This window comes from Aptenodytes forsteri, unplaced genomic scaffold, assembly GCF_000699145.1.
Source record: "Aptenodytes forsteri isolate BGI_AS27 unplaced genomic scaffold, ASM69914v1 Scaffold59, whole genome shotgun sequence".
NCBI classification, from domain to species: Eukaryota; Metazoa; Chordata; class Aves; order Sphenisciformes; family Spheniscidae; genus Aptenodytes; species Aptenodytes forsteri.
This window is the reverse complement of record NW_008794085.1, coordinates 2,018,384-2,038,768: the sequence shown is the minus strand read 5'-3', so window position 1 is coordinate 2,038,768 and position 20,385 is coordinate 2,018,384. Positions and strand designations below refer to the sequence as shown.

Genomic DNA, 20,385 nt, shown 5'->3' with positions numbered 1-20,385 from the left:
TGTTCACAGGGTAAGCTTTTCTTACTTCTGACACTACATGTGTAGATTCTACAATGATGAGCACAATAGAAATGTAGGTTGCTCAAGAGCAGACCACTTAGATTAGACAAGGCTGTCATTCTATATATATGAAAATTCAGACTTGACCAGAAAATGGCAGGAATTTTATGTATAAGCCTTGCATTGTAAGGCTCCCCGATGTCACAACATGAAGATTAGATAAAAGAAGTGAAAGAGATGAAGTGACAGGAATCCAATAATAACTGTTACAGAATACATTTTCGGTTGACACATTTTGCCACTCCTATAAGTTGGCAGCTGAAGTTAAGTAGGCAATTATATCCAAAAGAAAATTTACCAAAATAAAACCTGTTGTTGGCTGTTGGTATTTGTCTAGCCCCCAAAAATGTGCAGTGGCTTTCTGTAAGCATGTCAGCCTATTGATTAGTAAAAATAATATTTAAAAATGCTTACATCAACAGTCCACTTTCAAGATTTAAATTAACTATGTCATTTGATGTGCAAAATAACTTTTCAGAAGGAATGAAAACACACAATTTTTGACAACTCTATTAGATTTCTGCACTATAAAATGGCAGCCTTCTCCCAAGTCCCCCTAGGACAGCACACATTCTTTCACTGTATTTATATAATCTGATTTACCCCCAGAGATGGTGATGCGATAGTATTCCTGTCATGGCTACACCTTGTAGCACTTTGCATATATTTGCTGCAGATCCTGCATGATCTTCTGTTACAATATTAGCCACACAGAAGTGAGCGTGGCTTTGAAACAATAACCATCAGAACAAGAATCCATCCAGCAGAGGGATGTCTGAGGTTTATTATAACAGTCTCTCTTTTGTTGAAAATTTAACCTGCCAAATAGATGTGGTCCTTGAGTTCCTGAATAACTATCCTAAAATTTGCCTGAAAAAAATACCACTAATATCTGTATTGGCACATACATTTACATAATCCATAATGTAGATGTCTACCTCAATGCAGCGTTAAGCCACATAATATTGCAGTCCAGATTCTGTCATGCTCTCTTACGTTGCGCACCCCTTACTACAGTGCTTCCCAACATGATTAACAGGTCTCCTTATGAACAAGTTACACTAAGCAAGGGAGGCAGACTCTGGCCCTGCAGCTTTGGAACAATTACCCCACAATTCCAGCTGGCAACACTGAATCTTGGTAAAACGGAGCTTGAGTTACCAGGGAATTCAGTATAATATGTGGAAAAATTTTTAAGCAGGCATAAGGATCAACTTACTGGCTCTCCCATTGGTCCTCTGTCTCCTGTGGTTCCGGGAGGCCCAAGCAAACCCTGGAAGATTAAAATAAAATAAAAAATCATTGGAAACAAGCTGTTTCATATTCTGTGAAAAGCCACTTCCTCTCTTATTTCTGCTCACTCAATAACTTGCTCAGAAATACCCAAGAAATACGTGCAGCCTTTTCTTGGTTGACATGCATTGCCACATTGCTAGCTCCCGTGGCAGGTGAGGGAGCCCTGAAGGAATCCTTCCTCAGTTTCTTTTACACAGGGATGGATCTTGGCTGACCCACCATTTACCAGTTCCTCACCATTCTCCTCAGACTTGTGTGCTGCTTGGGTGCGCAAACTGGGCCTAAATACAGTGTTATGAGTGTCCTGCCCTACAAACTATATTTGAGATGATCAGTAAGGTTCACAGCCCACTTTTCTTTCTGCTCAACCTGGCTCATAGCATATTTGTCTCATACTCTCTTCTAGAAACTGTAGCTGTACAAGGAGCAGTATCTTGTAATTTGCAATAAATGTACTAATTCCCATCATTTCAACCTAATGAGGTTTTGCTTCATTCATTTCTGTATATAAATCTAAAAGTCCCCGTGAATGAAGAGGAAATGAAAACCCATCGTGTCAAAGGTGAGAGGCAACAAGCTCCTAAATCTCAGCAGAAGAGGCAAAAGAAGTACAGTGACAACCAACATTTTGAGTCTCAATTTCAGCACAAAATCACCAGCGTTACTGCTTTACTTCTGCTTTTCTGCTTCTTTCCTTATTGAAAATCCAATACAATTTGGACTGACTGGTAACCTTCTTTGTAAAAGAAAGCCTCAAACAGAGCATGTTAGATTTCCATTGAAAGAAGCCCTAAAAGGAAGAATTTTCTCCTATACATGACATACATTTTACACATTTTTCTATATTTATCCCAACACTGATAGTACACATCTACTCTAAAATCTATCAGAGAATTATTTTTCTATGTCACAATGACTTTCTCCCTTAAAACTACAATAGAACTAAAAAAACCAAAGCAACTTCTAGGACCCCCCTACTAACTACAATCGCTATTTCTTCTGCTGCATTTTGCTATCATATTGTATTCTGTGGACCATCATCCCTGAAAACACTGGTCTTGTAGCAGACTAGACCATGTCACACTTACTCTCACTCCTGCCCCCAATTCTTTGTACGAATAAACGCAAACCGTACTGTCAGAGTTTTCCAGCTGCTCTAAAGTAGACAAATTCCCTCATATCCGAGTGTGAAACAAAGTATGAGATTTTGTGGGGTTTTTTTGGTAGAAGTACTAGAGAATTTCATACTCACAAGTGCACCCTGATCTCCTCTTCCTCCTGGATTTCCAGCTTTACCCTGGCCAAAGAGAAATATTGAAAGACAATGCTGGCTTCAGATAATTTCCAAACACAGCTCAGAAATCAGCAGTAACTGTGTTAAGGCTTACTACAAAAATTGGCTCCGATACTTACAATGAGCCCAGGAACTCCTTTCTTTCCCGGATCTCCTCTTTCTCCCTGATAAATAACCGACAATGTATGAATTCTATGTGCATTTGCTAGATAAGCTGCATACAATTGCTGTCAATTTAAATGCTGGGTAACTCTGCAGGAAGTGCAGATTCAGGCTTAGATGGGCTTATACCATAATAAGGAAGTACCTGAAGAAGGCAGAAATTTGCAAATCTCCTCCTAGATTAAATGGAAATTTATGGCTTCTGACATGCTGGGTTGTTTTTGTTTGTTTGCTTGCTTTTCTTATCTGTTACGGTCTATCTAAATGTTTTGTATAGTACTGAGCAATGCAAGCACTCACCTTAATGCCTTGTGTTCCTGATTCTCCTAGAGGACCGTCTAGACCTCTTGGCCCCTGAATATTGAACAAGTGATTTGGAATATTAATTATGCATTATTTTTGGTTATCATCAGGGAGATGCAACATAAGCTTTAGGAGAGGGGAAACATGTTTTGTTAGCACGAAAAACAATTTTCATTTTATGTTAAGTGTGAAATAAAGCTTCAAAGAATAAAATATGTTTCTGGTTTGCTGAAACATGAATTTAAGAAGAAAGATTTTTTGGAAAATATGTAAAGAAAATGTTCAGGGTCTCTGTTGGAGCCAGCTTGCAGGCTGCTATTTTCTGCTCTCTTTCCCATCCACTTTGTATGAATGCAACAGACACATATTTAGAAGAATTTAGATCAACACTGGTTATATGGAGTGCTTGCTTTTGCGCATATTATAAGTTGTATATGCAAAAATCCAGCTTGTTAGTAAGACTAAAACAGGCAGATAAAGTTCTTCCATTAGTAAACCAGTTTGAGGCAAGATTAAAAGCAATTTATCATCTTGCATAGTGAACTGCTATATCGTTACACTAAAATGTCTCTTGTAAATTGACTTTTTATAACCAATAGATGAACGAAGATAATGAGTTATATTAATGTATTACAATATAGCAAATATTTATTGCCAAAACATTCAGAAATGATTATTTAAGATTAGAAATCTAAATCCATTAGTTTACAAGCAAATGAAAAATCCTTAAAACAGATCATGAGCAAAATGGAAAAGAATATTGTATCCGTGCTGACTTAGGAGGTTATTTCCATAATTTTAAACACCATGACTGTTTGGGTATGGAAAATAAAATTAAAACGAGTTAATAACAACCTAAAACCAATGGCCACTTTAAAGCAAGAGCTAGATAAGTATCAAGACAGAGCCAGGCTCTTTACAGCAGTATGCAGTGGGAGGATGAGACACAACAGCTTTCCTGGTGGCATCTGGGCTGGGCTGGCATCAGAGGGAACTAGTACACTGCTATGGCAGTGCCTAGATGAAAACGATCTGCATTTTCAGAGTGCATTTCTGAGTTGCAGAGAACCTTACATGTAGGGTCACGGTTTTTAGTGCAGGGCATGCAATCATGACTGATTTCCAGAGAGTTGTAATACTGTTCTAATAGGTAATAATAGGGGCTTGTAAAATTACTTTGTTGGAAGCACATCTGATTTTATTTAGATTACTCTCCCCTCAAAAATGTCTGTGACTTCCATGTACCTCTTGAATCTTTTGAGACAAAACATAGCAGAATTCTGTTCTCTCTGACTTGGATTTACTGATGCACATCAAAACCTCTGTCAGAACAGATGGTAAGCACCGACCCTCTTCTCTGGAGCTACAGCGAAAGAAATGTCTGACTGGTAACTCAGGAACAGTGTGTATCCAGAATCATTTAGGCTTTCCTCCTGAAATGGAAATCTCTCAAGAAAAGGCCTTTCCTGTGAGCTGATGTATAATTACAACCCTTGGCAGAGCCAGAAATATCCCACGAGAAGCTTATCCGTCAGCATTTCAGCACTGCTGCTTCTGGCCAGCATGAGGGAACACAGAAACCATAGGAAAAGGAAAATGAACAGGCAGGGAAAGCTGTCTGAATACTTATGATACCTCCGTAGTTCGGGACACAGCTTTTGTGAGGCAATCCTTGAGTTAGCTGGCCACCTTTCTTCTTTTGGTCTAAGCCAGGACTGAGTATTTACAGGCATTTTTTTAAGCTAGACGAGAAAAGAGGCTACAGAAGACGACACTCCGGGTTGCTGCATGGCTCTCAATGAGAAAGCCCAAACGAAAGGCTACTGAATTCTGTGGAAAAAACTTTTGGTGACTTCAATGCACTCAGAGATCAGAACCAAAACACTAATGGTGTTTTCAAGGGTGATGGAGGCCTTTGTAAGAACAAGAAGACTGGGCCTCACGATAAGATTATGTAACTGTGTAAGCCCAATTATTGCATTATTATATAGCATAATTTAAAAGAAAGCTAAACATCTTGATCAAATTAATGTCAGGTTACTGCTCTGCACTTTTTCTGTAACTGCTATCTATAATGTACACAAAATGGGTTGTGATGAAAATTCAAGGCAGACTAAGCAGGTTTAGAGTCCCGTGATCTGATCCTTTCAGGTGAAATGCCTCGAAGAACAGGAGGACAAGAGAGAGACGGAAACCTTGAGATGGAGAGGGGACAGGTCATTAAGGAGGGTAGGTAGAAGGGGAGAGAAAGTCACGGAAGAGCTGCAGAGGAATCCCCTCGGGCAACATAAGGAGCGGGAAATTGAGAGTGTTAAGCTGAGCAATTGCAGGACAGTTTTAGTGTTTCTCAGACTTTTTAGATACGTGACCTGTCATTTGTCTTTGTGCATCCTCCATGGGGCTGATCAGGGGATAGAATCTCAAGAGGAAATATTCACGGAGGAAAAAGGACATGTTTTGATTGTACAGATTTGTGTAATACAGAAATTTCTTTCTAGGTTTTATCTTCTATCATTAATAATATTAACAGATAAATTCTTTGAACACTTGTGAATTCCTTTTAATCATAAAGGGGGTCATAGCCCATAGTTTGAGAAACAGTCCTGTGAGGAAACTGCAAAGGATTCTCAGTCTGTGTTATGTGCATAACACACCAAAACATTTCTGCTAGTTACACAGATGTGTGTGACTTCACACTTCGGTGAAGTTTGTATCAACAGCCCAATCACGAGGAAGAGAGTGACAACTGATTTGATCACTAATAATCAAGTGAAAAGGTCTACCATTCAAAACACCAACCTTCTACTATATAATTTTGAATTGAAAACAAAAGTAACAGAAACCAACATGATGCTCAACTTCTGGCTCTGGGCCATGCCCGCCTTTAGCCAGCCACAGAACAGAGTGCAGGAATCCAAGGGAAAGGCAATTTAATATTCTAACAAAAGCACACCTTAACATTCCTATAAATAGCATGGTGATTCATTATTGGCACAGATTAATTGCATCTGCATCATTTCCTACTATAGCTAGTACGGAATGAGAGATACACATGATTTGCCTGCTGTTATTTAATTCAGGTTGCAACAGAGCTGAGGAGTAAGGCTGCCAAACGATTGCTACTACTTTTTTCTTTGGCATGGGTTCAGCTTTGTTTCTAAAATGGAACATATTACATTGAAAATTTTAGAATAATAAGCTGAGAAAGAGTCCATCTAAGAAGGCAAGAAGCACCAATTAACTCTTTTTGTTATTTCTCATCCTGCCTCCTTAATATGAGAGTGAAAATAATATGAACACTATGTAGCTACTTCTCTCTTTTGGTGGTTGACATGGAAGAATACTAGAAAATTACATCAATTTTAGTCTCACTTCCTTTGAACAATTTAAGACAGATAAACACACTCAGCTATTGATGTATCGCAAAGCACACTGGCGACTTGTTTCACATAACCCTGAAGTGCACACATTTTTTCCAGGTTCCATATTCCCTGCTGTGAGGAGTATGAAAGATATTACTCATTAGAACTGAGCGCTGATGTCCTTAGCTAACTGAGGTTCTTCATGCCAGTACAGACACAACTGAAGCAGAGATAACCCTGCTGGCTGCTACAAACATAAGCTGCTGTTGCCTGACCCCAAATTTACGGCACTTCACTATGTCATTTATCTGCGTTTTCAAAATTGAATTTCATGAGCTGCATTCCAGGAAAGTAAGCGCAGAAAAATTATCTCTTCTAAGCTTTAAAACACCAAACATCAGCCTAAAGAATACTAACTGCTAAGAATCTTAGCAGCTATTGAGAATTTTGCTTAGGTCTCAACTCATGAAATTAATCTAACGATACAGGACCTCTTCCTCTCAAATTAAAAGCTACAGTCGTATTAGGCAGACATTACGGTATGAACTAAAAGCAGCACCAGTCTCTGACATTGTGGCTTTCTTCTCCATACACCAGCAAACAAGAACAACAAAAAAACATGCAACAATGGCTTCATGGCTACCTACACTGCTACCAGCATGTCTTCCAGACGAATGTATTTTTTCCTTCTGGTCATGGAGAGAAATTCCTTCTCTTAGATACAGATATTCCCACCCCCCCAGAGTGTTGTTCTGCCATTGAAGTATCTACAAAGCAGTGTTCTCCCTCTGTGTTTTCATGACATTAACACTAAAAAAAAAAAAAGTGGGCCACACAAGGACCCAACCTTCCACATGATTCCAGCTGAAGTGCATCAAGTCTCGAGCATGAGCTGAGGAAGCTCTGTGCTAGCACTATGCTCAATGGCATATCCCCCAAATCCCCTGACAGCGAGATACTCTATAGACTCCTAGATAGTCTGCCTTCAGCCAGCCAGAACTCCCGGATGGACTGGAGACTGAGCAGCTGGATACTCTCAGGCAGAAGTAGGCTGCTGGGTAATCTTGGATGTGAACCAGTTGCTGAAAGGTCCAGAATTTATGAGATGAAGGAATTCCACTTTGTGACAGTGCAGAAGTAGAGGGTCAGCGCTCCCAAGACTTCCTGCAGATTCCAGCTGTGAAGACGGGATACGTTCATTTCAGTACACAACAAAGGGGAATTTCCATATGCTTCTATTTAACTTCTGTATGTGACTGTGGTATGCATTTTTCTGAGGCCTGCCACACAGAGCTCGGGGTTCTGACACTTCTCTTTCTGAATCTAGTGATGACAAACCCCAGGTTTCAGAGGCCCACAGATACTTTCCTTATGTGAGATTCCACTTTGGGTCTGATATTTTGATCTTGAGAGCAGACAAAATTTTCAGGGTCTTCAGTGGGAGTTTGTTTGCAGAGCCTGAAGACCTGGGTCTGCTCTGAGACCCCCTTCCATGAAGCATTCTCAGTCATGCTGGATGGAGGCAAAGGCATAAACCACAGCGCCAAACTGGGACTTCCACAGAGCTTGGGATGTTTGGGATTTGAGTGATCTTTAATTATAAGCAACATACTCCGTGATGTGCTGCCAAAATCATAGAGCCAGACTCCCTCAAAGATTCCTGTCTCAGTTGGCAGAAGATGTGACACTCCTTAAATAAAAACAATCTTCTACCTTCAAAATAGAATCTAAATTAAAATAAGTCTTTCCCCCATAAAAACAATCACCAGGTAGCAGATGCTGCTGGGAGGGAGGAGAGCCTGCTGGGGAGGACTCATGTTCATATCAGTAGCTTGATTCTCACTCCAGCTCTGGTGACGCTTGCAGATGGTCTTGCCAGGAGGGAAGGATCAGAGGAGGAGATTAGAGGGGAATGCTATGTCCAGAGGAATTAAAATGTACAACCTGCAGCAGTTCAGTACCAATCTCAGAGACGACTATTTAGACTAAATTACTTTTGAGCTGGCCTTCTAACTCACTGCATCCTCTAGGCCACCCGTCAAACTGAAACTCCGGTGGACTGATAGGGCCCAAGGGATTTCCTTTTCTAGATGAAGCTCAAACATCAGCATTTTACAGTGAAAATGAGTGCATATGTGTACTCCTCATCTGATGCCACTGGCTTGTGTGTCCCAATTCAGCATAACGCTTCGGCATGTATTTCACTTTCAGACATGCTCCTACTGAAATCACAGAGAGGTAAGGCACCCATTTGTTTCACTGAATCAGGCCACTGAAGAAAAAGTGGTGCCAAGCTGCTGCTTCTTTTCAGCCTCACAATTGCTTTGCATTTCTGTTTTGATTTACATTTTCAAATCTGCCTGTGAACTAAAAAGGCTGGTTTTCCCTCCGCTCCTCTACACCAAAGCAGAGATTCACACTCCTGTCAGAAGGCTGCCTTAGTCATTAACGTAGGGCTCCCAGGAGCCCCTAGAGCCTCTCTCCACTGAACACATTTGTATAAGCACCTTCTGAACACTTCAGGAGCTACTTCTCTGCTAGCCGATGCCTGGGGTTGGACACTCCTGCTTACACCAATTCTTGGTAGTTCACCGGGCTTATCAGTGGGGGCTGGATTCACGCCCTCTGCAGCTAATTAATCTTTGAATTTTGTTAGATACGTTGTATAAACAAATATATCTGTATTTCAGCTTTGCCTGACAAACAGGCCTCAATAAACTCATTTGGTCTGGGCACTGATAGATTACGTGTGTGTGACACACTCAGTTCAGAAAATAAGCAGGTGACCTACGAGATGTAGGAAGCATTTGCTATTTCTGCATGTAGAATTATCAAAGTAATACTGAATATTTCTTAGTGTATATGATTTTGTGGTTTATTTTTTTTTACAGATAATTCATTATTAAATTAAAATGTCCATTATTAAATTTAAACATCTATTATTAAATTAGCAAATTAATTCCCCAGAAAGAAATTTTTACTAATATATCCTTTCAAGTAGGCTTTTAAAAAACACATCTATTGTAAGGGAAAAATGAAGACTATTTTCAGAAGACCATACAGATTCTCTCTGATGATGGTGGGTACGCCGTTTTCCATGAGCTGCTGAGATAACTTCCTTAATCCTGAAACCCAGACTCAGACAAATCTACTGATAGGTACTTCAGATAAGCACAAGAAGTTCTAAGTGCATGTAGATACATGCTCAGATCTGCTTCACCCATTTAAGGAAATTCAAGCCTGTGATAAATTATACTCTATGTCTGAAACTAAAAAAACAAACAAACAAAAAATCCCAACCCACTTGGCATTGCCAGCTGGAAACCTCTTTGATACAGGGTAACCCAGAACCACTATTGCAGACTTTTAACAGAAATTACACATTTCATATGCTACATTTCACAAACTGTTCCTACAAACTGCACCACGAACAAAGAGGTAAATTAAAACAGATTTCTTCTGAAGGAGGAGGAAACCATACTAAAGAAGGAAGACTCGTTTGAAACATGTGAAGTTTGTCATGAATAATCCTGTAGTGTACTGTGAAGTTGCTAAACATTGTGTATTTTGAATATACAGATTATTCAAAATATTGTATATTTCAAAATATTGCATATTTCAAATATAATGAATATTCAAAATATGGTTTCAAATATACTGTATTAATATTCATATATATAATATATTCAGATACTTATAATCTCTTATTTAATAGTTTAGCAATCATGAAAAAGTAATGTAGAAGAATATATAGTTAATAAATTTTGTATTACGAAGTTTGCCAATCACAATATTTTCTAATCTAAAATCTTATTTAAAATGCAATGTGTCCTTCTGAAGTATCTATCTTTAACTGGAGTGAAACCTCCAGATCTTACAACTTTTAAAATTTTACCATGTATTTTCTTAGAAAACATACGTATCGCAATAACAAAGGAGGATAAAGGAAGGCTATAATTGTATTTTGCTGTAGCAACAAAAGCTTCTGCTTCCTATGACAGAAAGAAACCAACAAAATTATCTCACTGACAAGGATTCAGGGACTTTATCAGGAATGAGTGGTAAGCACTGCCCGATGCTAACAACACCTGGTCCAGCCACTGGTACGAGTTGTACAAGTCTCATAGGAAGCCTGGATATGCTGTGAAACTGCTAGGTGAGGCTGATGTTAGAAGGGTGCACCTTCACTGCTATTATCAACAAGCTCCATAAATCCAGTGAGAATACACTTGCTCATGCTGCGACCAAACCCATCTATACTATCAACTGGAAACGCTTCCTGCAGGCACCTTGAGCTCAGACTGCAAAAACATGACCAAAAAAACTCCATACAGGAAGTGCAAGTGACTGGTGGGTTTTATGAAGGAAAGTGTTTATGAAAACCATGTAGCCAACCATCCCCAGGTAACAAACTGCAATACCTTCACTGATACTGATTTTATGCATTGTGGTCAAATACTCATACAAATTCACGTGGACAGACTACCTCGTCGCTTATGTGGGCTTTGGATTAGTGTTTTGTATACAGTGAAAAAATGGTTCCCATTTCCCTGATAAAAATGCATGAAATGGAAATGACAATCTAATCAGAGGTTTGAGATTCTAGCATACGCTATCTTCTGACTTTGCTTCTTTCTCTCTCAGAACTATGTTTGGAAAGACGATCAAAATCATCCAAAGACATAAATGACATGCAGATAAAGAAAATAGACCTTAAAACACTGAAACAGTCCAATGGTAGTTATAAATGCCAACATTGCATATTTATGTATACAGAAAATAAGGCCAGTGGTCATTTTGGTTCTGGTCCTACTCAGCTGAAATCAATGGCAAAACCCCATTTAACTGTAATGTGAGGAGAAATGAAGATTCATATCGTTTCCTACATGGAAATACAAGTATCATCTGTCTGATTTCAGTACAAATGGCTTGAGTCCGGAGGACAGAGTTCAAAGGAAGCAACTGTACATGCGTTACACATCAGATTCATATCGGCAACACACTACTCTCTGCTCTAAGTAACATGAAACAGCACTATTACTTACTCTTCTTCCCTTAGGTCCCTGTGGCCCTGGTGGTCCTCTTGTCCCTGAAGGTCCCTACATGTCAAATAAACATTATTCATTGTCTTCTGTACACAGATTTCTGAAAATTACAAGGCTCCTGCACATTGAGCCATAGTCAATGCAACCAATACAAATCAATCACTTTCATTCATGGTTCAAACTCAATTAATTGTGTTAGTGCAATTTATCTAGAAAAATCTAAATAAGACATTCTATGTAACTTTATTCTCAGTAAGAAATCATGAAGTGACCGTTGGATAAATTACTTCTGTCCAACATCCCAAAATTGCTAAAGGACGTTTGTATTTCAGCAACGCTATGTTAAAAAATCCAAATAATTTGTGATAAAAGATTCAGTTTTTGTCTGTACTGAAGACCTATAGTAGCCAAATTATAACACAATTATACACAGCAAATTAGAATATAATTTATTTTTGATTAACAATGAAACTAAACACATAATGAATACAGTTAAATTGTATTAGGCATCACTGAATTAAAAATAAAATTGTTGCGCAATTATAAACCATCCTTAAAAAATTCTATTCCCCTACTTGTCTCAACAGAGTGATTTTTAAATGGAAGAGTAAATGATATAAATAAGTTTTTTTGGCTCTCATGGATCATCCTGGTAAAGAGCAGGTGGACAGACTTTGTGTCTGGATGGGTAAATTGCCATTACAGTTTTATAGACTGCAGTAACAAATTAGAAACCATTCTTAGCTTCAGCAGAGCAAAAAGACAATTTGAAAATGGTACATTTTATGTCAAACCAAAGCACCACTCTATACCTACAGGTAATCCTTCTGGCCCGACAGGTCCAGGGCCTCCTGGAGGTCCTGGGTAGCCCTAGAATTGAAACAGATACAGAAAATACAGAACAGTTTTATCAAAATTGTTATTATAATAACAACAATACATCCAGTTACTTACCTGAAAAATTGGAGGTAAGTTAATAAAATGTTTAATCTTGCAACATTTATTCCCTAAATTTTGTTTAGAAAACAGATAGTTTGGATATATCACAATAATCATTAAAGCAACCTAAGAAGTTTTCCCACACACAGGCACTAGCTGACAGGGATTTAGTGAAACAAAAGCTACTGAGTTCTAAATGAATTTCAAAATCCCCACCTCAAGGCTGTGACAATGGGAACAGAAAGCGGACACATCCTGGTGTGGGCAGGACTGGCCAAGACAAAACGCGTTCTCTACACATTCTGGAGCCATCACAGCACTCACTAGCAAACACACAACCAAACCCTAACCACTTCTTCTCGAGAACTTCAACGTGAATGTGACAATGGACACGTGTGTATAGCTTTTTACTTCTGTGCCCCAACAACCTACTTAACATGACAGTGGCCTCTAGACTGTCTAATGCTGCATGAAATGTTGCATCCTGATTTAGGACAAGTGGTGTTGTCAGGAAGCCAGTCCTCCCACCAGAGTGGCACCCAGGGGCTGTCTGGGTACTGCTGTGCAATAGAATTAGAGATGATGCTGGTTACCAGTCTGTCTGTTAGAATAACCTGTGTTAAGCCACTCTACACAGGAGATCGTTCATTTACTTTCCCTCCTTTATTTATCTCTCCTTTCAATTCATTGTGTTTAATTTTTTATGTAAGTCTGCTTAGAGCCATTTTTCAAAAATGCAGTTGCTCCGCTGCTTCATTCAGCAGATCACTTTGCAATGTCACTTCCACACACTTCCATTATGCTTGCACATCAGACAAGTGACAATTTATTACTGTTTTGGAAAGTAAATTACTTGCCTTTGTAAGTAACATAATTATGGATTCTACGTTATTTGTGACTTACCATGACACCTTTCTCTCCAGGAGGACCTACTGGTCCTGGACTGCCTCGCTCTCCCTTTAACGAAAAATTAAAAAGAAAATAACAGTGAGCGCTCTTTCCCTGACTCATTCCATGTCCATTGAGGCAGGCATATCTGGCCAATGAGGCTAACCTGCAATAACCATACCACAGCAATCCAAGAGGTCTTTCATGAGGGTTGTATCCCATAGTCTACAAGAGACTTGGTTGCTAAAGGGAACAACTTTTTGCAGTGCATAGCACCATTGGTTCAGGGACTGTCCTTCAGAAACAGTGCAGAGGCCTTTTTTCACTTTTGTTGAATTTCTGCACTCCTTCCTCCTACAAGCACACTCATATTTTGGAAAGATGATAGAACTGAATTTCTCTGTCTTCTCTTTTCCTAGAAGACTAAAGAAGAGAATTGGCACATCAGTCTTTGTGAACTGCAGCTAGCAGATCCCTTTACTCTCTGTTGGGTGCATCACATTTATAGTTACGTTCTTCTTTAATCCATAAAATTCACCACAACAAGCAAGCAAAAAAAGAAAATATTGTTCCCCTCTCCCTCATTTCTTCAGTATGTGCTAGGAAAGCACGGATCTAAAAGCAAGACCAGCCCTTCAGCAGTTGCAGAAGCAATTGGAGTAGGGGAAGTAGGAAGGGTCTCCTTCTTGTCTTACATACGTTCTCACCTTTTATTCATATAACATCCAGCCCAAACGTCAGGCTTGGCTGTAGGTTTTCCCCATACAATTATTACGCTTTTATTGCAGATAGTACACATGACATAGTGATAATGCTATATTTTATGTTGCATACTGTTAAAGACACATTTCTCTAAAATAATTATGCTAGAAATATGTTTGTCCTTTAAATCCACATATCATGTTTACATTGTACTGTTTAATCCATAAAAGAGGAAGGTAATAAATTCTACAGAAACAGCATAGCAATGACAACAGTTATTGCACCATGAAGAAGCTTGCTTCCATTTGCTGATAGTCTTTTACAGCCTCTTCCCTCCTAGCTAAACTAGCAGCAGTATCCCAAGGTAATCTTTGTTGGGCCAAGTGTAATTATAAAGAACAAGAATCCTTTGACACTGAATTCTGAGACGATATTCTCAGATTAAAACCATATGAGACTTGTCTAAATTTTAGTTTTAACAAGCAGTCTTTCCTAGATTATATAATCATATTTTCATGGAAGTTCTAATACATTATTAAGACTTTCTCAATAAAATATCTAAATAGCAGCCACCAGTCTAGGTGAAATAATTCAGCCTTGCAGGGAAGAAATACAAACGGTGCTGGATCATTCTGACAAACAACTACGTTTTTATTATAATTGAAGCTGACATGCAGTCCAGTAATAGTTTCCTGTTTTTCAAATACTTCACCTAAATAAAACCATGTCAAATATGCTTAAGCTATTTATACTGTTCTAGTCACATTAAATCTGCCAAACTTTGCTTTCATAAATACAACTGTTACTGCACAGCAGACAAAACTAACAATATTGTCTTCTTTACTCAGTTAATGCACACAGACAAATTTTCTCTTTCTACTTTTGTCTTCATTACGTAGCAGTGCAAAACCAGTGACTACTGTATAAAACAAGTATAATTTATGCCAGTTTCTATGAATCAATAGCAGTGGATAGTAAAGTAAGTGCCATAATATGAACAAGATAGCAAATCTATCAAGCTCTAAATTGATTGCCAAGTAAAATCAAGCATACCAGATGCATACCTCAAATAACAGCATTTGGGTTACCATTTATTGCATCCCTGTGCTCTGAAATAGCTACACGAATATTAGGTTTGTCAGTGGTCAGTAAACAATCTCTCACCAATATTTTATCACCCCAATAGTTTTCGAAGCCGATTTTTGCTGCTGAGTAGTCAGATACGTTATTATACCTTTTCGCCAAGGCTTCCAGATGGCCCAGTTTCTCCAGGTAAGCCAGCTGATCCCTGTACAAAAAGTAAACAGTCTTTTATTAGTACAATGTCCATACTAGTCCATGGTTGGCAGCTCCCCAGCAACCCGGCAGCAGAGCACGGCACATTTCTTCATCCCAGATAACCACTGGTCTATTTGTGTAAGTGCTCCTGTGGGGAAGTGATGACCTGCACAAGCTAACCTGGCTTACAATCCATGCAGGAGGATCACTGCATCTAGACATATCAACAGTAAATGGCTACTGCTCGAAAAGAAATTACATTAATTTAATCATCATACTGTGCTACCACCTAAGGTCTGCCACTGAGCTCAGTCTTGCAGTGCTAGAAGTTTTACAAACACACAATTAAAGGTGGTAATTGCTCTGCTAGCGCTTCAGTCTGACCACAAATTTCAAGGGGAATAAATTCAGTGGAGCAAAGTAAAAGCCAGTCAAAACAAAATGATATTGGATCAGGTGTTGTCAGAATTTTCTCTTTAAGTGTTATAGCCCCAAATGCCTTTGAAGTCAGGGTATCAGAGCCTTTCAGTCCTTTTAAAAATGAAATGACTCTCTCCTGAGGCTCTCCCACAAATTTCCACTGGATAGAACAAGTACCACCATATGAAATAGGAAACATGAGTGGAAGTACTTTTAAAAAGCTTATTCCCAAGTGCTTGCAATACCCCCTTTATTATCAAATGAAAATAAAAAAAAATTATAGCGCAAGGCCCCAGTTGAGAAAAGTATGAAACAGTGAGCTTGAAGAAAAAGCATTAGGTGCCCAGAGTACATCGCATGACTGCTCATGAAAGATGGCAGAAATGTGGAAGCTTCTAGTGACATAATACACAACTGTACCATGTCTGTAACACTTCAAAAAGCAAAAATTATTTGCACGTTAAAAAGTGCAAATAAAACGGCAATTCACACATTGGCATTACTATCTCTACACGTGTAGGAATGTACTAGCTTAAGTAGCACTATACTGGCACTTAAGTGAGATTTTTTCTTAAAAAAGCATTACTTCTGAGCTCACTAGACAGCTCATATTCCTTTCAAGAGCCTAGTAGTAGTTTATTCCATAGAAATAATGCCACAGCAGAAAGACAACTTTCCAGTCTGAGATCTCTGCCTTTGAAAAAAAAACAAACAAAACCAAAACTTTTTTTTTTTTAGCTTTTACCTGTATATTTTCAACAGAGTTCAGCCTCAAGCACTTTAACATAACAGATGCAAAGTAACTAAGGCTTTATGATGGCTTCTTATTTTCTTGGACTGCTAGCTCCTCTAGAAATCTCATAGTTTAAATATATTGCAATAAGCCATTGATACAGTTGCCTTTGAGGCTGACAATACTGGCACAAACTACTTTCTGGAAGGGGCTAAAGAGATAAACGGGCATCTCTGGCTGCTGGACTGATTATTATGTGTGAGAACTTGAGTACTATATGTCAGAACTGAGACATCTCTTGGCAGCAGCCAAAGATTCGTCCTGGTGATACTGGCACCGAGGTGATGCCCAGACGTCACTGGCAGGAATGCAGGGCTTTCGTGACAAACTCTGAGAATGAGAGCTACCCCTGCTACCAGTCATGGCCAACAGTGGGCCTCAGCACCAGGCAGAAATCTGTGAGAGAAAGAATTACCCTGTACTCTTGCTCATCAAGATAAGGGGTGTGGAGGTATGGTTTCAAAAGGCTAAAGACTAATTGCTTTGATTCTCTTATACCAGAAAGGACAGAAGATGTAATCAGAGCCAAGATGTAACTCAGACCTATTCTCCTTCCACAGAGACACTCCTGATCTCCCAGCCAATGCCACACTATTTACAGACTGAAGATGCTGATTAGAAAGATGGGTAGCTGTGCCTTGCACCAGCAGTGAAGCATTTACTATACAGCCCCTGATCAAGTCCCCTTTTCAATTCACAAGTATTGTCTTTCTGACTAAGTTGCTCTGGTCTGAAAGAGAAGGAATGACTAGGAAGCAGGGATCATGAATGTGCTGTTGTATTACCCAGCACATTAGGTCTAGCCTACAACACCTTCCAGAGCGAGGACAAAAGTTGACTATTAAGTAGCAAGTTTCCTAGACACTGGCTGTTCCTCAGAAGAAAGCAGTTACGTAAAGATGATTTACAGTAAAAATGCTAAAAGAAGAAAGTGGATTTTTATTGATATAAAAGATAGAAAAAAACCCTCTGCATGAGTGGAAGTGGATATGTATGGAAAGCAAAACAATAGTCAAGATGACAAGAAGAACTGAAGCCAGTGCAATGGGAAAGGCAACAGGGACTTCAAGAGGAATGAGGGAGAAAGAAGTTCATGACAGGTTAACTAAATCCTCTTCCACAACTCCATCCAAAACAGAGGCAAGTGCCTGAGACTGAGATAAAGCTAGGGCAGGTACGTGCAGAGGCAAGAGAGGAAAAAAAAGCTTAAGAACATAATTTTGGTCCTTAAAACAATTAGTAGCATACAGTGAAAAGATAGCGCAATCAGAGAGCAAAACATCTTGTTCCATCAATACATTAGCCATAAAGTGCTGTTTTCCCTATGGTCTTTCTTAAAGATGGCATGGCTCCTTAAATCCCAAATTTGGATTGGTTTATTGTAGAGATCTGCCACTAGGACTGGATTGAGGTTTCAACTCTCTCTCCTTACGTAAGAGGATGAATACAGTCCAAAGCAGGTTTGTTGAGTCAAGTGTCTTCCAGCATCCCTTCAATCCTTTGGGGAGCAGTGGCGGATTCCAAAAATCAAATTGAATGTATTAGGCAACAGAAAAGTAAAGCAAAAAACCCTGAAATGTTTAAAAAAAAAATAATCATGGTTTTAAACCTTAATAAAAAAATAGTCATAAACTTCCATTTAGAAGGATTTGTGTAAAACTCTCCAGTGACAATAACAGCATTTTAGAAACCTTCTTGACAGCAGCATTTTTGTGGAAAATTAATCAGAGACCAGATCTCACAACTAACACATGCCTGAGAAAGACAAAAACATCTTGCCAGGCACATGCTCTGTGTTAGGAACTGGTCTGTAGTTGAATAATTGAAAACACATTGTATACTTAATGCAAACCCAAGTATGGAGTGATCCATTGAAAAGCTGGGTAGTGAGAAATGAATATTCAGCTGCTTCCAAACATTGCTGTGGAAGCAGTTACCTCTCAGGTTGTACGCTAACACGTTCTGTGTTAACTGAAATTTTTCCAATCCAATATTATTTAGAATTCAGTATTTTCAAACATTTTTATTCAGTATCATTTAATGAGATGACACAAGTAATTTTAAAATATTACCTTGCCACGTTAACATTTTTCTATGAACTTTTTTATTTCCAATTAATTTTCATTAAAATTTTCCTGAATCTGTGCTGAATTACTTCACTCCAGATCCAGCATGCAGCAGTATCATCATCTCTGCCTGCTCATTACGATTCCCACTTAAACATTTCTTTAAGACCCCATCAGCTTCACACTTCGTGAAGGACTTTATACATTTTGGCACAGTACTCAAAAAACCAAAATGAGCTAACATTTAGGTTTGATTTTAACAGATCAAAATTTACTTGAGGATCCTTGAAGATTCAAGCCAACTACCTATATTAAAAAGACAACCAGGGGTAAGGGACAGGAGGAGGAAGAAAAGTGGACGCTCTAACAATCAGCTTCTACTATTTCAGAAAATGGTCAGCCTGTGAGAGTCTGTGGGAAGACAAGAAAACGCTGTAGTCAGGCCATGTGCCTAAGCGTTGAGTTGCTTTTGAGAAGAATTCCCATAAAGCAATTACCACATCTCCTGCAGAAGTAAAATTTAGCTGGATTAGGCACCAGGGATGCTTAATTCATGGAGAATGGAAACTGCAATTCCTTTTGCTTGAAGAAAAGATTAAATGGGCTTTAACTGATGTTTTCAGGATGCTCAACAGAAGGAGTTCTTTGAACTATCATGAAAAATCTGGGCTTTGGGGATATGCAAACGAGAATTGTAAGCCATAGGCCAAAAGAAAAGTCAGCTGAGGAAAACTTTTTTTTTTTCTCCCCCCAAAGACTGGTGAATGCATGTGGCATCACCAAGGGCTTCAGAAGAAGGAACTAGTTCAGCTGCTTTCAGAAACCTATTGGATACAGATTAACGTAAATTCTGTGAAGATCTTATGGTGAATGGTAATAATGATACTTCTGTGTCTATGTTGTGCTTCTTGTTTTTACCCTAGATGAACTGATATACTCTCATTGCTGCTAGGTCTTTCTGTCAAGAAGAGTGGGGAAATAGGTTACAATATCTGGAGGTTAGCTTTTTCAAGCTGTTGCTCATTTTTCTTGAAGGACTTTTTGCTAGTAGTGCTCTTCATCAGCTAGTTTCAGCTGCCATGCTACCCCACAGAATACCCACAGCCCCACGTCTTTTATGGTTTTGCAAGTTAGGACTAACACCTTAAGTCAGTCAACACTCCCTGTACCATTGAGAACAGTCAAAGAGAAGGATATTCTGTTTCATGTGAGATTTGTTACCCAAGAAAAAAGCCACTAGTTAGATGCATAAATGTAAGTAACTTTTATCCCAATTCAGTTTAGCCAAGATATGACTCTCTGGAGTAATAGCTACCTTCAGAAGAATATTTGTTTTCCTTTGTACAGATTACAAAAAGCTACCACTATGAACTTGACAATCAAAACCAAGAACTTCTATAAATGTCACTATTCTGATTGTCACTTTGTCCTGGTTTCGGCTGGGATAGAGTTAATTTTCTGCCTAGTAGCTGGTACAGTGCTGTGTTTTGGATTTAGGATGAGAATAATGTGATAACACACCGATGTTTTAGTTGTTGCTGAGCAGTGCTTACACTAGTCAAGGACTTTTCAGCTCCCCATGCTCTACCGACTGAGAAGGTCCTTTCTATTTAACTTTTTTTTTCCCCACCCCCTTTTTTTTTTTTTTTTTTTTCCCTCTCCCCTCTCCCCCATTCCACTGTGGGGTGGGGGGCAAATGTCTGTGTGGTGTTTAGCTGTCTGCTGGGTTAAACCACAACACACTTAAAAGTGAAAAATACTTCAGATTTGGATGGCG

The 20,385-nt window shown here is 38.9% G+C and overlaps 1 protein-coding gene across 1 annotated transcript in view; it reads right to left on the bottom strand.

Annotated features, from left to right (window-relative positions):
- The window catches only part of COL24A1 (collagen type XXIV alpha 1 chain), a 161,347-nt gene that overhangs the window by 41,222 nt on the left and 99,740 nt on the right, over positions 1–20,385 (bottom strand). Inside the window, exons 29-36 of the mRNA XM_009274268.2 lie at positions 15,286–15,339; positions 13,365–13,418; positions 12,339–12,392; positions 11,523–11,576; positions 3,113–3,166; positions 2,770–2,814; positions 2,609–2,653; positions 1,280–1,333 (exon numbers count right to left, since the gene is read on the bottom strand). Of these exons, the coding sequence (XP_009272543.1) occupies positions 1,280–1,333; positions 2,609–2,653; positions 2,770–2,814; positions 3,113–3,166; positions 11,523–11,576; positions 12,339–12,392; positions 13,365–13,418; positions 15,286–15,339 (414 nt within the window). The remainder of the gene's footprint in view (positions 1–1,279; positions 1,334–2,608; positions 2,654–2,769; positions 2,815–3,112; positions 3,167–11,522; positions 11,577–12,338; positions 12,393–13,364; positions 13,419–15,285; positions 15,340–20,385) is intronic.